A 17,141-nucleotide genomic window follows, 5' to 3' on the forward strand; every position below is an offset into this window, starting at 1 on the left:
GTCTAAGCAGATGGCTTCATCCGAGGTTTTGTTAGAGTTCTGTACAGAGGATTACTGGGAACTCCTGCTAATAATGAAATGCCAAGAAGCAAGGCAAGATCTGGGCATTCCTATGTGCCCTAGCCACAAAATCATTTAACAAAACCAAAATTAAATCCTTTATCTCTATTATCTTTTTCCTTTAGCTGAGAATACCCTGAAGCCTGTCCTGCTACAAAATGGTCATGAATTCCTAAAGTTAGGTAAAAAAAAATAGTTCTAACTTCTCAGTGATCTGAGAATTAGAAACCCCAGTTTTTATAGCCCTGCAGAAAAATTTAGACGGTTACCAGAAATCAGATATCAAATCTTTTAAAACAAGAGTATTAGACAAGATGATATAAAAAGTATCATTTTAATCCTGAAACTCTGAAAGAGAATTTAGCCTCAGTTTTAAACAGTGCCCAAAATGATTTTGTTTCAAAAGTTTCACTGGTCTTGACGTTCCTGAGCATGTATTGTTCTTGTAAAATGGAGAAAAATGTATTTAAATCCACTGGAAATTAGAGTTTTGGTTGCAGACCAAATGCATATTTGAACATTAATCTTTGAATAGGAGAAAACCAGTCCACAGTCCACTTAATGCTTGCTTGGCCAAGCTATACATTTCACGAAAGTACTGTGACTAGCTCTTGATCACCTATGTATTCCCTACATGCTTAGCACGGGGACTTATGGAGAGGAGACGACACATATGTAGTGAAACAAATTCCAGGAGTGCGCCAGGTGAAAATCTACAACCATTTCAGCAAAAGCTCATCACCTTGTTGATCAAATAACTATCCCCTGCCAGTGAAGCAATAGTAGCTAATTTGCATAATAACATGTCAGCATCAGTACAGTATTTATCTAGGCAACACCACTGACATTTTAATTAAATTGTCCTTTGAAACAAACTGAAGCCATTAACCTAATTAAAAAGCCTAAGGAAGGATGAGTGCAACGATGCTTTCTAAGGGACAAAGTATTACATTACATGCTAGTAAAGTGACCCAATCCCTTGGGGATTTTTATCGTCAGGTTCAAATCTATTTAATTAATAACAATGAAAATAAATGTACACCAATCTTCAGGTTTCATCTGGGTTCTGATTTTTCCTTAGCCCTGTCCCTGATGCTTTAAAAATGCTCTCAAATGAGCAAATCAGTCTAATCCTGTAACTGGTGTTTTACTTCTTGCATTTAACTCATGGCTCAGAACAAAATAAGTCCTACACTGACCCAAACCAGCCTGTGACAGCCATGGTCCAAAGAATTGAAGGTTAAGCTGGCAGGAGGTGGTGGTGGTGTCCTCACACGGTTGGAGGACGTCAATGGGAAAAAGTAAAGAAAGGGTGGCTGAGTGATTTTCCCGCTGATCTATCATTAATCTCTTTGCGTCTGGACCTTAAGTATCTCCCACTCACTTGCTGTCAGGCTTAGTATTGTCAGGATTGCTTTAATAAGATAAGGTCTATAAAATACTTTGAAATTTCTAATGAAAAGGTAACACCATGAGAACATGATTTTTACTCTGTACCGCTGAGAATGGGAACACACTCTTCTTAGGTTTTGTGATGAAACAATCCTTTGCAAATCTGAAGATTTAAAATAAAGATTTTAAGAAAGATTTTATTTCAAATTTTAGAATGGAAAATGCAAAAGCTACTAAAGAGGCAAAATTATAGTTTGTTTCAATAGAAAGCTGCTAGTTTCTTTGAGCTTTGTGCTACAAATGTCAGGGCACCATTTTTAACAGGGCATAAGTAGACTATATAATAGAGCAGGCTATGAAAGGTGAGGTCAGAGGCAGTCCTCATGCCAGCACCTCCTCCCATGCAGCTGAGTGCTCTCCCACTGTGTCGACAATTCACCAAACTAGATAAGCAGACACAAATGAGTCCCTACAGAAGCCTTTCTGTCCTTGAGTTTTCATTTTGTCAACACACATGTCACCAGATAGTTCCCAGGGCTTCCCACAGACCTGAGTGTAGGGGAGCGTTACCACTTCTATTTCCCTTTATTCAGAAGACATGAGGCTGAGGAGCAATCCTGTACCGAGAGCAAGTTCACAGTTAAGTGCCTGTTTAAGAGACAATTGGTGGAACGCGAATTCTAAGGTAGATTCATGGGTTTGTTTTTGGAAGGCAAAATGTATTTAGCTTCAGAAGGTTTTGGAACATGATAGGGATAAACTATATTGCAATTAAATATTTCTAGATAATATGGACTTTCAAGTCAAATGAAATCCTCTAGGTGAAAGGGATAGCTCTGTTAGTTGGTGGATAAGAAGAAAGGAAGTCAAATAGGAATGGCAGCAGCTACGGGTGATTGTAGAAGGGAGAAGCGTATATAACTGACTGTAACTTACAGCCAGGAACAGTTAGTCAGCTTGTTAACAAAGGAACCTGATGAGATTTGTTCAAGCAAGTTCTTGAGAGTATAATTTTCTTAGTGCGAGTTGGTTTAAGATAAAAAGCCTCAAGGAAGTAATACTCAAGTTATTTTTGTTAAAACAACCATTAAGGATATGTCCGAAATTGCCTTTTTACTGGATCTTCACATTAGTTTCTAGTATTTAAAAATTCGATTTTAAGATACCCTAGACCCAATAACACAAAGGGAATGAAAGAATGTACTACTGTGATTTGTTTGCTGGCTCACAGTTGAGATTTAATAATCTACATAATTCACATTAGTAAGTATTCCACCACCCTGAACTAAATTAGAATTTGTAAAATCTAAGTCAGCACAGGGCATGTTGTTTCCTATACAACAAGGACACAACCTCAATAGACTCTGGATGTGAAACTATGTGTTTGTACTGATTACTCTGCATTTTCACACAAAGACATACAATAAGAATTAATACCAGAAAGGATAACAACTGTTTTTGTTTTGTTTTTTAAAAAAATAATTGAAAAGTCCTTTAAAATTCATAAAGTTATGAAATACCCTAAAAAGAGAAATGGTACGTACCTGCTAAGAAACAAAATGTTTACAGAAAATTTGGGGCAAGAAAATAAATATATCTTACTTTGCAGCTGAATTGGTGATCTCATTAGTCAACATATCGCGGACCCTGCAATAATGATGGAAAGAAAATAGGTATGAGAGTTTGTTAGAGCAAGAACCCAATCTTTTTGCTTATCCTTCAATTAATAAGAACCTCTAGCAATGACTCCTGATATAAAAACTATATATATAGAATTTTAGTGTAAGGTGAAAGAGCTGTAATAAGGCTTTGCTTCAAAAAAAGGTTTTATCTTCCTATTCTTTACATCACTTAGTGGAGGCAGAGAAGGAGGTACGTGTAACTGAGGAGGGATGTACAGGCAATATTGTAATGGTGTCATCTCTTAAACTGATGTGTTAGTATACATAGTCCTTTATATTATTCTCTGTGATGGTCTGAATGTTTATGTCCCCAAAAAAGTCACATGTTGAAATCTTAACTCCCAGTGTCTGGTATTTGGAGGTGAGACCTTTGGGAGGTGGTGAGGGTGAAGCTCTCATGAATAGGATTAGTGCCCTTATAAAAAGAGACACCAGAGAAAGAATGAACAAATGAACTAACTCATTAACTCCCTCACTCTTGCTGTCATGCAAAGACACAAGGAAAAAGTGGCCATCTGCAAACCAGGAAGCAGGTCATCACCAGTACCAGATCTCCCAGCACCTCCATCTTGGATTTCTCAGCCTCCAGAACTGTGAGACATAAATTTCTGTTGTTGAAGCCACGTGGCTAAGGTATCTTTGGTATAGCAGCCTGAACTAGGACATTTGCTTTTTGCACAAGAGCTCACCAAAACAGCAATTTACTATTTCCAAATTGTAGATAATGGAATAGTTATTATGTGTGTATATAAAACTAAAAATGTTCGTTATAAAATCACTCTGAAGCTAAAAGAAAACAATTACACTTGCGAATTTGAAGGAAAGTGTGCTCAATTCAAATATTCACAGAATAAAAACATTTTTCAATAGAAGAGCCTTGAGATAAAGTGAAAAACAATCACTAACTGCCAAATTTACATTTTGTAAAGGATATCATAGACATTTTCACTGTATATTTTGAGTTTCATAAATTTAAAGTTTTTATAAATATTTTGCAAATATAAATTATATTTGCATTGATAAATATTTTGCATTTGAAATATAATAAAAACTTAACTATTCAGCACTCCCTGAGAAGGAGCCATTCTTAAGAGCTAAGTATTTCAGATAGCTACAAACTACTCCTACAGCTCTTAAACTTGTATTTTATAAAAACATTTGACAATAAATTTCTCTAAAATGTACTGTCCAATCTCAGTCTTCCTAGATGAAGGATAGTGCATTTAATCTATTATTTTATTGGTCAGTGTGGAATATTTATAGATGATGGACCTGCCTTACATCTCTGTGGACTATTTCCCTCTTCTTACCTACTCTCTTCTCTCTGCTGCATCACCAATTTTTCCTTCTCTACTTGTATTACCCTCCCTTCGCATGTGAACATACTGTAATATCTGCCATCTTAAAATAAGAAAAAGCCTTTCAGCCATTGCCCAATTTCATTGCTTGTCATACATCAAAACTCATTTAAAAGCTTAGCCTAAACAGACTCATAGATTCAGAGAACATTTTGATTGCCAGATGGAAGGGTGGTTGGGGGGATGGGTGAAAAAGTGAAAGGATTGAGAAATACAAATTGGTAGTTACAAAATAGTCATGGGGCTGTAAGTAAAGCATAGAGAATATAGTCAATAATGCTGCAACAACTATGCATTGTGCCAAGTGGGTACCAGACAAATCAGAGGGATCACTGCATAAATTACATAAATGTCTAACCACTATGCTGTACACCTCAAACTATTATAATATAAAATAATATTGAATGTCAACTGTAACTGAAAAAAATAAATAATTAAAAATTAACCCCCAAAAAAGAAAAGTAGCCTATACTTGATGACTCTAGTTCATTTCCTTTCACTCTCTCTAGACCCTTCTATAATCTGGCTTTTGTCCCCACAACAACAGATCAGCTCCTGTCATGGTCACTGATGACTTTTAAGAGGTCAAATCTAATTCCCCATTCTCACTCTCCATCTTTGGCAGCCTCACAGCAGCATTTGACACAATTGGTTGCTTCTTTCTTGAAACACTTTCCATCCTCGGCTTTTAAGAGTCCACTCTCTCTTGATTTTCTTTCTACATCACTGATCATTAAGGTTCCTTTTTCAGCTTCCCCACTTCTAAATGTTGAAGTGCTCTGGGGCTCAGTTCTCTGATCTTTTCTCTATCTTTACTCACTCCTGAGGTGATCTCATCCAGCAATATGATTTTAAATGCAGTCAATATGCTGATGAGTCTCAAATTTATATTTCCAGCCCTGACTTCACCCCTGAACTCTAGACTCATATGGTCAACAAACTACTCGATATCTCCTATTGGAGATCTAATTAGGTATCTCCAACTTATCAAGTCTCCCAAATGATTCCTACCCAACAAGGACCTGCTTTTCTATAGTCTTCCCATCTTAGTAAATGGGAACTCCATACTTTTAGTTATTCAGAGTTAAAGTACCGGAGTTATCCTCGGCTTCCATTTCTTTCTCACAGCCTTCATTCCATGTGTCTCTCTATATTCCAGAGAGTATAGCTAACAAACCACCTCCACCAAACAATCATTTCCAGATAATGAGATTAAAACGACATGTAAAAGATAATAGTAAATAGGAAGCAAAATCCAAATTCTTAATCACTAATCTTAAATCCAATGTCATAATGTTTAAACTGCATTGCTATTTTCAAAATAAATTTAGAAAATGACACTGACTAGAATTAGTTAAACACACATACACATAGCTTCTGCTCTTCTACTTATGCCAATTGTCAGTAAGTAAAAATGTAAAATCAAGTAACCTTTGAACAGATTTTTAGATTAAAGAAACCTGCAGCTGCAGGCAAAGTTATTTAGATTCCGGACACTAGGTTTGGGCTGCTGCAACATTAAGCTGACAAGGTATTCATCCCAACCCATGTAACAATTTAAATTGCTTTTAATGTGCCAGCACTTACACATTTCTAGATAATATAATGTGAATTCACTAGGGGATGTCTGCCAAAGAAATTAAAGCCCTGACACGGTAAAATTGCTCGTAATACTGACGATGTCTTGTGGAGGGCAGAGCAGGGGAGTGGAAGGGTCTTCCTTTACTAAATGGGAGTTACCGTGTTTCCCCGAAAATAAGACCTAGCTGGGCATTCAGCTCTAATGTGCCTTTTGGAGCAAAAATTAATACAACACCGGGTATTATTATATTATATTATATTATATTATATTATATTATATTATATTATATTATATTATATTATATTATATTATAATATTATATTATAAAGGCCCAGTCTTATATTATAGTAAAATAAGACCAGGTCTTATATTAATTTTTGCTCCAAAAGACACATTAGAGCTGATTGTCTGGCTAGGTCTTATTTTCAAGGAAACACGGTAGGAAGGCAATGAATCGAGTGGCAAAAACTGAATTTTTCATTCAAAAGCATATAAAACAATCAGTTATGGGGGAAAAAGAAAAAAGCAAACCATTTCCACACTGCTTTGGAAAATAATAAGAAAACATAAAATTCATGAATAAAGCTCTCCTTCTTACATCTGAGGAGGGATGGAAAATATATAGATGAGGTCTCAGTCTTATCCCCGTCAGGCTCATATGGAAGTTAAACTTCCTAACATTAAAGCATTTAGAGCAGTCACCTTCCCCCTCATCGCTTATTTCCCACGACATCATGAAACCATCGCCTTACCAGAGCCAGGCTGTGCTTTTCTTGTATTGCACCTCCGCAGCTCCTTCTTTTCCATGTTTTAACTGCAGCTCCAGCTCTCCTATTCTTCCCTGCAAAAAACACAGCATAAATCAGCATGTAACTCTATGGCCAAAATTATCTTAAAATTTCTTTGGAAAACACTTAAATGTATCCTTTTCCAATTGGCCTAAGTGTTCCTGATAGGATGTTAGATTATGAAAGAGGACGTGTGAGGGGACATAATTATATCACTGCTCAGGTATTTCTACAGTCACCAAGTAAGAACATCCTGGACAAGTTGTTCGTTTAGCAAATTGAGAGCCCAGCACTTCATCTGGGGGATTACCTATTAAAAGCAGATTTTAATTTCATAGTCCCCGTTCAAAAAAAAAAAAAAAGTCCCTTACATGGTAATGGTCTGCTTGTGTCAGCAGCTGATAATTTAACTGACTCTATCCCAAAACTGGGGTCTGGGTACCAGTATTATAACAGAATGATAGAAAATGAGTAGGATAAGTATATAACACCTATGATTTAGATAACATATAACAAAACTTATTCTCAAACAGCTGCATATTACATTTTTATTTCAAGTAAACATATAAAAATACCATAATTCCCAACCTCTACCATGTACTAAGAAAAATATAGCTAATATCGTCCCTTTAAGACCAAGGCCTTCAAATATCTATTATTCTTTTTTTTTCAATACTTGGGATTATTTTGATCAGATGCTTTCCCTTCATTCCATCACCAATTACATTATTTAAATGCAATTAAAATACTGGTTTATTGATGAACCCTAAATTGGACAAGAACTTAGACTGCGATATATCGTATTACTGAGTAATACCAAACCATTTTCAGAAGTGGTTGTGCAGCTTACCACTTACCACATTCTCACTAGAAGTAAGTAAGAGTTCTAGTTACTTCATATCCTCATCAATATTTAGAATTGTCAGGCTTTTTAATTTTTACTATTCTTGCGGGTATGAAACGGTGCTCATTATGGTTTTAATTTTCATGTCACTGTTTACTAATGAGATTAAACATCTTTTCAAATGTTTACTGACTATTTGAGTTTTCTATTCTGTCCATTTTTCTACTGGTTGTCTTTCTCTTACTGATTGTAGAGTTCTAAGATATGTTCTACAGGAGAAAAATATCTCTTTCTAGATATACTCCAGAGTGGGAAGCAATATAACTTGATGGGTTAAGGATATGGGCTCTGGAATCAGAATCATACAACTATCTCATGGTATTAGAGTATCAAATTAAATAATGTAGAAAAGTATCTATTTACTACAGTGCCTGATAACAAATAATAGCTACCATTACCAGGTTCGTTGTAAATAGCAACAAAAAAATCCCTACCTCCCCCTATTATCTTCTTATAGGACGTTCTTTCATGAATACATCAAAATCCTTCTTGAAATAATTCATATTTTCATCTGTGTACTCTCACAAAGTAAAAGATTCTCCCTCCCGGCCCCCCATATGTAATATCCAGACTATTCAATTGCATGTCCTTGTATTTCTCTTATATACTCTCGGTTACTAGCCTATGAGCTCACTGAAGACAACGACCGTTTCATCAGTCTAAAAAGTCCCTGTACATAGCACAGCCCCAGCACACAACGTCCTGGGGCTCACTGGTTCAGGCACTCTGAGATTTGCTGGGCATTCTATTCACATCCTTCATAGTTTCTGTTTACATCAATCATATCCATTCCTACCTCACTGTTTTCAAACATACAACCCTGGCCCTTTCATTCTCCCCTCTGTCTCTTGGAACAAGGTATCAAAGGTGATCAAACTGGCAAGATATTGATATTAATAGCTAATATTGATATTGGCCTCGTAAGGGGGTAGGCAAAATAGAAAATGATTTTTATTGGCTGTCTTTGTTATGCTTCTTAAATTATGCCTGTTTACTACTAAAACAATTACTTTCCATAATGCTTTTCCAAAAAAGACAAGGAATAGGAAATTAAAAGGTTAAAATCTGTTTAGAAATAAACAAAGCACAAAAAAGCTAATACACGTGCAGCCTCTTGAAAAGGCCTACATTTCTCATCTCTCCTGTAGCCATAAACCAGCATAACAATTCTACTGTGACCAAGTAAATTTCTTATTTTTTCTTCCTTAGAATCCCTTCTCCTCTCAGTCACCCTCTTCTGGAACCCCTTGCACCCAGTCCAGGACAGGCTGTTTACCCATATCCACTCTGCTTTCCAATTCTCTGCCCACTGGTAACAGAGATCCAGCATCATTCATTCAACTCAGTCACCTCTGCTTCTGGTTAGCAGCTGTGGTTAAGGGGGGAAAACACTCACAGGGAGAGAAAAGGCTGAAATGATCACCCAAATTCAGAGTTGCGGATTGCCCGTAGGTTCCAATGATTATTCTAGCGATTTCTCTTACTTTTTTTTTTTTTAATCTCCAGCCTATGTAACCAAGACCTTGCTGATTATAGTGAGAAATTTCACCTAGCTCCAAACCTACACATTAAAAACAAATGGATAAGCCAACAACCCTTACAAATTGTCAGAGAGTAATTTACTAGGGGTCATAGTTCCTGACCTTGGTTTTGATTTCAGACTATTTTGCAGCTAGCTGACCGACTCAGGAAACAAGTATCTGCAGTGAACCTGCTTTAATTCCTCTCTCCTGTTGGAGGTCATATCCACAATCCCTTTACACAAAGGCTGGAGACTTTAAGTCCTCAGCAGCCCACAAGGGCAGCAAGGGAAGACGGCTGGGGTGGGATCCTTTACGGACTCTGAACTGTCAGTCAACTCGTATCTTCCTTTTCATCTTAATGGGAAGAAATCCAAATTCCTCCCCACATCAACCACTTTGATATGCTTATAATTCAAAATCCCACATCTTGTGGAAACATCAGATAAGGCTGGAAGCAGACGCCTAAGCAAAAGCTGCTAGCCACGCTCAGATGTTGTACTTACTCACAACATAATCAACCCCCAGGAAATAACCGAAAATGTACCTTTTCGCATGTCTCCTATGTTTAATTGAATCAAATATGGCTCCTGTAATGATCCTCTACTTTAATGCTACAAAATATGTCTAGCACCAGATGGAAGTATCTATAACTCCCGCACAGAAGTATCCTTCAGGACAGAAATTCTTAACAGGGACAAGGAGTATGGCAGTTGCTCTAATTCTTTTAAGATACCATAAAGTCTAAGTGTGGACTTATTTAAGAAACTTGGAACAGTCACAATGCATCAGTCTACCTTCAAGTAATAGTGCCAGCCTAAAAAGCATTGCTGTATTTTCAAATAATACTGAAACCCTTATTATAGTCTATGATTTTTCACTTCTTTTGTCACCAATTCTCAATGAACCCAGATTTATTCAATATCCAAAGTAAAGACATTTTAATTGATGAATAAACAAAGATGTGCACTATCACAACAGTAGAAATGCAGGATAATTGACCTGTGTTACTAAAAATACTCAGCTGGCTTTTCAGAAATAGATCTGTCCTTTAAAATATTAAAGCAATTTGCATTATGTGTTGTTATAACTAATGTGAAACATTATGTGTTAGGGAAAGTGCAGGACGCAGTGGGAAAGGCTGAGGTGCTGGAGTCAAACAAATTCCAGTTAAGATCCAGTTCTTTTGAACTGACTGTTGGGTTTTGCACCATCTGTTCTGCTTTCCTAGCTAATCCTGCTTCCCCATCTATAATCCCATTATATGTGTGGTTAACAACACCCATTTCACAGGGTTTCTGTGAAGATTAATTGAAATAATATATGTTAAGTATTGGACACACACTAGTTATTCAATAAATGGTAGCTCTTATTGTAAAAACCATGGAGATTCTTTTTCTAATCAATTGCAAGTCACCTGCATGAGTTAGTTATACCACAATCCTGTTCAATGTAGCCTTCCTTATGCTAAGGGCAAAGTACAATTCTCAGTTCATTCTGCAGGAGGAGGAGGTATCCTTGCTTTCTCCAGGCGCCTGTAGTACTCTGTACATCTTCTATTAAAGCCTCACAGATGTTGCATTGGAGTTGCTAGCGGACATGTTAGTCTCCCGCACTGGACTGGGAGCTCATTGAGAGGAAGGAATGGTTTAGTCCCCTTTGTATCACATATGCCTGGCCAGTAAAAAGTACTCCATAAATGTTTGGTGAAGGAAAACATTTCAGAATTATGCAGGGAAAAATAAATGTGAGAAAAACCACATATTCTGACTTGCCATCTCACTCTTCTAACAGGGTCATGAGAGAAGATTCTTCTAGAATAAGGAGGGTGTGTCTGAGTAATGCATTCATTCCCTCACACATCTATTCAAAACTGTGCCTAGATGCAGCTGAGGATAAAAAAGTAGGTGAGCTGAGCAAAAGGAAAGTGGTTACAAGGGAACCTCTTTAAAATGTGGAGTCCAGTATGGTTTGGGGAAACATGAATAAAACACTGTTGCTCAGAGTGTGCTTGATAGACAAGCTGCATTAAATTACCTGGCAACTTGGTAAACATGGAGATTCCTGGTCCCCTACTCAGTTCTAATGACTCAGAATCTCTGAAGGTGCACCAGCACTTTACAAATTCTACACTCAATAAAATGTGTTGCAACAAGGGTTTAAGATGAGAACACCAATGCTCTGATGCTTAGTCCTTCTTCCCACCCGCCTTCCCTACCACCATCTTTCAGGACAGCTGTTAGCTTTAACCATGACACCACCCTTCCTGAGACTCCATGAAAATCATACTCTGGGCCATAAATTACTTAAGAACCATCAGATTTTTTCTATCATCCTTAAAAATGAATTTTATGCTAGGAAAAAGAAGAGTTAGTTGTTTTCTTATAATGTTAACTGTTCATATACTTCCAAACTGATTAAAAATTATTTCTAATTTAAAAAATTTACAAACTACAACTTATATTATTGCATTAAATGACGTCAAATTGAGTATAATTCATTCGTCTAATAAGCACCTATTATGTTTTAGATGCTCTTATCAGATTCTAGAGAGACAACAGAGAAGAAAACAGAGCTTCTAGCTTTAAGGAGCTGAGACAACCGAAGGGAGGCCCCAGACAAATATCTAAGGTGATAAGGGCTTCAAAAAGAGAAGCATGGGTTCTAACGAAGCATAAGAGGGGCATACAACCCAGTGGGAGGTGGGGGCACACAGGTGCCTTTCCAGATAAAATGATCTAATGAAGAAGTAGAAATTAGGTGGGCAAAGAAGGAATGGCAGTACCTGTGCCAGATGGAACAGTGTACACATGTCAAGAGGCTAGGAGAGACATGCTGAGTTTGGAAAACAGTGCAGCAAGACTGAACTTTTTCAGAGGAAGGGTTATGAGAGAAGATTGGCGATGTAAGCAGGTCCAGCTTGAGGAAACACAGGTACAAAGGCAGACGATGAGCTCTGTTTGGGATGCGCTCAAGTTGAGGTGCCCTAGGACATCTAAGGGAGACACGTGGGACATCCAAAGGGGAGCCTGTGGGACATCTGGAAGATGTTCAAAAAGCAGCAGGAAGCAGGAGTAGCACTCAGGAGAGAGCTCTGGATGGGACACAGGTTGGGGGGGGGGCATCAACATTTGAAATTTAAGTGCAGTTATGTACATTTACGCCTTACATTCTTTTAGGAGCAAATATAACCATCGCGTGTTTGATGATGCTATTTTCCTAAGTGCTTTTATATTAAATACATCTTTGCAGTAAAATTTGAGATAAGAAGGACACACTCGCCTGAAGCAAACCATCCTATGGTTTCATTACCTGTAAAATGGCATGATAAGCTCTATTCATATATGCCAGCCATGCTTGTGGGAGAAAAATGGCACGGTGCCACTCTGAAAGCTGGATGTGAACCTGTGGGAAAGATGTACCACAACATGAGTTAGACTACACAGTATTAAAACAGAAAAAAATTAAACTATGTCATCAATTCTTTCTTTCCCCTTATTTAAATGGTTTATGTTCTAAAACAAACCGAATCCGTCTAGGAGCATAACCACAAATAAGGTCTTTCGGAAATTTTCAAAGGAGAAGAGATTAGAGTCTTGTAAAGGCAAAATAAAATAAGCCTGAAATTTTCTAAATTAAAGCAAATAAAATCCTACAATAATAACAAGTTATGATGTATATGTAATACAAATATGTCCCTGCAAATTAGGGGGAAATTCTATAAAGCCCCTTGCCAATGTCAGGAAACGAGGTATTGTCTAACAAATCCCCCTAGTAATTTTAAATAAAAATAAATATTGCTCACATCCTGGGTTTCCAATATGACAATTTCTGAAGTAATAAACTTAAATTGCCAACAGAAATATCATGTTGTGTAGAAACCAGGATGGCAAGACCATGCAAATGAGTACCGCACTCAGCAATTGTGCACACCACTAGATAAATGCCCTTTAATCAGTGTGGGTAAACAAGCGAAAAATGAAATATGCCAACACTGAAACCCTGTTTCTGAAGCGAGGCCCAGACACAACATCTGGTTTTCATAGTCATTTCTGTTTCTACCTATTAGTATATGGCTATCTTGAAACAAATCTTCCCAAGGTCTGCTTCTGTTAAAGAAGGATCACTCAAGAAAAACAGTCACAGTGCATCACATTTCATGTTTCCTGTAACTCATCTCATCAAACTCAAACAACTAAAACTTTAGTCGATGTCCTACAGACAAAAACAAAACAAAACAAAAAACCCCAACAACAACCCTTCCCCCCAAATTTCTATATAATTACTCTAGAATCATGATAACTGGAGTGTTTAGGGAGGTTTTATTGTATTCTAAAAATTAATTTTCTCAAGTGCTTTGTGATAGGGAAGAGAACAGCCTCTCTGAATATAGTTGGTTCCCATGGCCCCTGGTATTTTCTTTAATTCCAGACTCAGTGTGGGCCTACTACACGCAAGGTATTATGAGAAGATATGAGGATTATCAACTGATCTGTGTCTACAGAGAGGTTTCCAGTGCGAGAGTCAGTAATGAGCACAAACAGACTCCAAGGCAAAATTATGAAGAATCTATGGGGACTAAGAAACAAAGATTAATTCTGTCTGCTATCTATCACCGTAATCCACTGCTGCATTTACGAAAATTAGATACTCAAACAGTATGTAAAAGATACTGGAACCACGAAATGAACTTAAGAAAATGACAAAGATAGTTTTCTCCTTTTTCTGATTAAATACTCTGTCTGTTGAGTGGGGTAGGGGGAGGCTTGTCAGTATGTTACAAACATCTTTGAAGGAACAGGCCCACCAATTCCTGCTTTTCTTGTTATGGAAAAAGCAGACTCCCGTAGACTACATTTCTGACTGGGGAGGCATTAATCAGTCCTTGGCCTTGCCCTCTGTTTCCAAAGTGCAGGGAAGTTTCTTTAATGTTTTTCCTATCAATTCTGTTCCCTTTTCATAAAATTCATTAACTATTTTTAAGTCCTATTTTGAGAACTAGGTTTAACAGAAAGAACACTCAGACACCACAACCAAAACTTTCATCTCTTACTTCAGAACCTCAAAGTATTCAAAAACTTCCCTGCCAAATAATTCATAGACATCATTGCACTACTGAGAATATTCATCGCTTCAGGAAATTGGCAATAAGAGCACTGAATGTTTTTCGAAAGAGAATGGTCTTAATTGCTTCTGAAACCTGAGGTGAAAAAAGAAAGCCTTATGGAAAAAATGTAAAAGAAAATGAGCAAATCAAACGTTGAGCTTCTAAGAACAAAGACATTTGTGCCAGGAAACCTATTTAAAAGGAAATTATAAGCTGAAGGTGAAAGCTTATTCTCCTTCTGCTTCTCCAACCACATCTGAAGGTGGGTGCAGAGATGTAGTAAAACGCTTGAGCCCAGACACCAGCCTGACCTCCTCACGTTTTATGAGATTATAGCTGGTCTTAGTGCTCTATGGAGATAGCGGTGAATAAATCTCTTGAAGATGCACTCTCCTGCTCTTTCCATTAGTGAAGGGAGATTTAGGGAATCAGCTAGAAGACAGTTGTCCCCTACACTCCAGTTGTGTTCCAGGCAAGAGACTTCCTTGATCACTTTTAACAAAAACACATTTTAGGATGGTCCATATAGGCCAGTGTTGCTAGGCTGAAAAATACAATGAGTGTTTTTAATGGATAAACATTGTGTGTGATTTGCTGTGCTTGTGAGAAGCCTTTAATGGAAACTCAATCAACAAAATAATTCCAAATCATGACTGTATAACCTTGTTATTCAGCTGATGACAAAGCAGGGTTCTCAATCATTGTGCACCAAGTTTTAAGGAATATGTGAAATTTACTTTTTTCTATAACTAACTGCACATACCCTTGCAATGACAGGTGTCTGATGGACTGCTGAGATGAGCAGGTCCTATCATTTAGGGAAGAGTAGGAAGAAGAGTTTCTGTATCTAAGAGGTAGTAAGTATAATGAAATATTAAGCATGTGCCTAAAAAAGAGACCATGTTAGGGAAACATGCAAGTCGGGTCAGGGGGAGAAGAATGTTAATGAGGCAAGGGGTGCTGGAGCAGGTTACAGGGTTAAATAGGGTGGTCTGGGTAGATCTCACCGAGAAAGTGAAGTCTGAGTAAAAACTGGAAGGAGATGAAGATGTAAAAACCAAGGTGCATGCTGGTGGGAATGTAAAATGGTTCAGATGCTATGGGAAAGTTTGGCAGTTCCTCAAGAGGTTAAACATAGACTTACCATATGACTCACCAATTTCACTACTAGGTGTATATACCCAAGAGAAATGACAATGTGTATTCAGACAAATACCTGTGCACGAACATTCATATTAGCTCTTTCACAATAGCCAAAAGGTGCAAATAATAAAAAAGTTCATGAATAAATGAATGGATAAACAAAATATGGTATATCTGCAATACACGATTATTCAGCCACGAAAAGGAACGCAGTACTGACACATGCTACAATGTATATGAACCTTGAAAACATTATGCAAAAGTGAAAAAAGCCAGACACGAAAGGTCTCATATTGTATGAGTCCATTTATATGAAATGTCCAGACTAGGTAAATCCATAGAGACAGAAAGCAAATTAGTGGTTGCCAGGGGAGGCGAGGAAGGAGAGAAGAGCTAGAGAAAGAAGGGAGGAGGGATGGTGAGTGACTGCTTAATGGATACCTGGTCCCATTTGAGGGTGATGAGAATGTTTTGGAACTAGTCAGAGGTGATGGTTGAATACAGCGTATGTACTAAATGCCAAGAGATGTATACTTTAAAGTGGTTAGTTGTATGTTATATGAATTTTACCTTAATTAAAAAAAAAAGGTAAGGCAAAGGTCCTAAAGTGAGCACACGGCTGACCTGTTTGAGGAACAGAAAGAAGCACAGACAGAGTGGGCACAGAAGGGAGTGGGAAGAGAGGAGACTAGGGAATTACCAGGGGACCCAGAGAATGCAGGGCCTTCTAGGCCATTTTTCAGACCTTGCTTTACTCTTACCAAAGGCGGAGCCACTATAAGATTTTGAGAAGAACCACATAATCTAATCCGTATTGTAAAGGAATCATGCAGACAGCTATGGTGAGAATCACAGGGGGCAAAGCTCAAAGCAGGGAAATGTACTCAGAGGCTATTGCAACAATCCAGGTGAGAGATAACGGAGGCTCAGACAGATGTATAAGCAGCATTGTAGAATAATAGTCTTCAAATATTTGCTACATAATTTTTTCCCACCCCACCTCAAATATTAAATAAATAGTAAGTGGAATGCCAACATATAAGACAAAACAGAGAAGGGAAGTGAGTACAAAGCCTGGGGGTTTGGTGCTCAGCCCTCTGGATCATCAGACCCTAGTTTGTCGTGGTCCCTAGGATTCTCTAAAACAGTTTTAACTAGAGGGACATCAAAGAGATCAGTGGTTATAAGGAGATGGGGAGGGCGAAGGGGCTGACTACAAAGGAGCATGGGGGAATTCGAGGAATTCGAGGGTGACAGAACTGTTTTTATCTTGACCGTGGTACTGGTTACACGAAAGTGTGTACTTGTCAAAATTCATAGAACTATACGCTAAAAGTAGAGAAATCTACTGTATGTATATTATACTTCAATATAAATAAAATTAAGAACACAGTTTGAAAATGGCTACTTTTGGGACATGCACTTTTCTCCCATACACCTCTCACTATCTATTATTACATGCTGTACATTTCGTCATCGTCATTCCAAATCCACTCTTCTTATCAGTCCTTTTTCTATCAGTATTGCCCATCAATATCTCAGTCACACAAGTTTAAAACTTCTGATTTATTCGGGACCTCTTCCTTCCCTCCACCTCAACTGTCA

General features: G+C 37.6%; 1 protein-coding gene across 2 annotated transcripts in view; it reads right to left on the reverse strand.

Moving 5' to 3' along the window:
* Positions 1-17,141, reverse strand: part of FOCAD (focadhesin) — a 275,278-nt gene that overhangs the window by 63,436 nt on the left and 194,701 nt on the right. For both annotated transcript variants that reach the window (XR_012495704.1, XM_019750360.2), the window contains 3 exons: positions 12,599-12,691; positions 6,827-6,915; positions 3,055-3,099 (listed from right to left, as the gene is read on the reverse strand). Coding sequence is in view for 1 of the 2 variants with exons in the window: in XM_019750360.2 (XP_019605919.2) it covers positions 3,055-3,099; positions 6,827-6,915; positions 12,599-12,691 (227 nt within the window). In the remaining variant the exon portion in view is untranslated. The remainder of the gene's footprint in view (positions 1-3,054; positions 3,100-6,826; positions 6,916-12,598; positions 12,692-17,141) is intronic.

Source organism: Rhinolophus sinicus, linkage group LG04 (assembly GCF_036562045.2).
Source record: "Rhinolophus sinicus isolate RSC01 linkage group LG04, ASM3656204v1, whole genome shotgun sequence".
Lineage (NCBI taxonomy): Eukaryota > Metazoa > Chordata > Mammalia > Chiroptera > Rhinolophidae > Rhinolophus > Rhinolophus sinicus.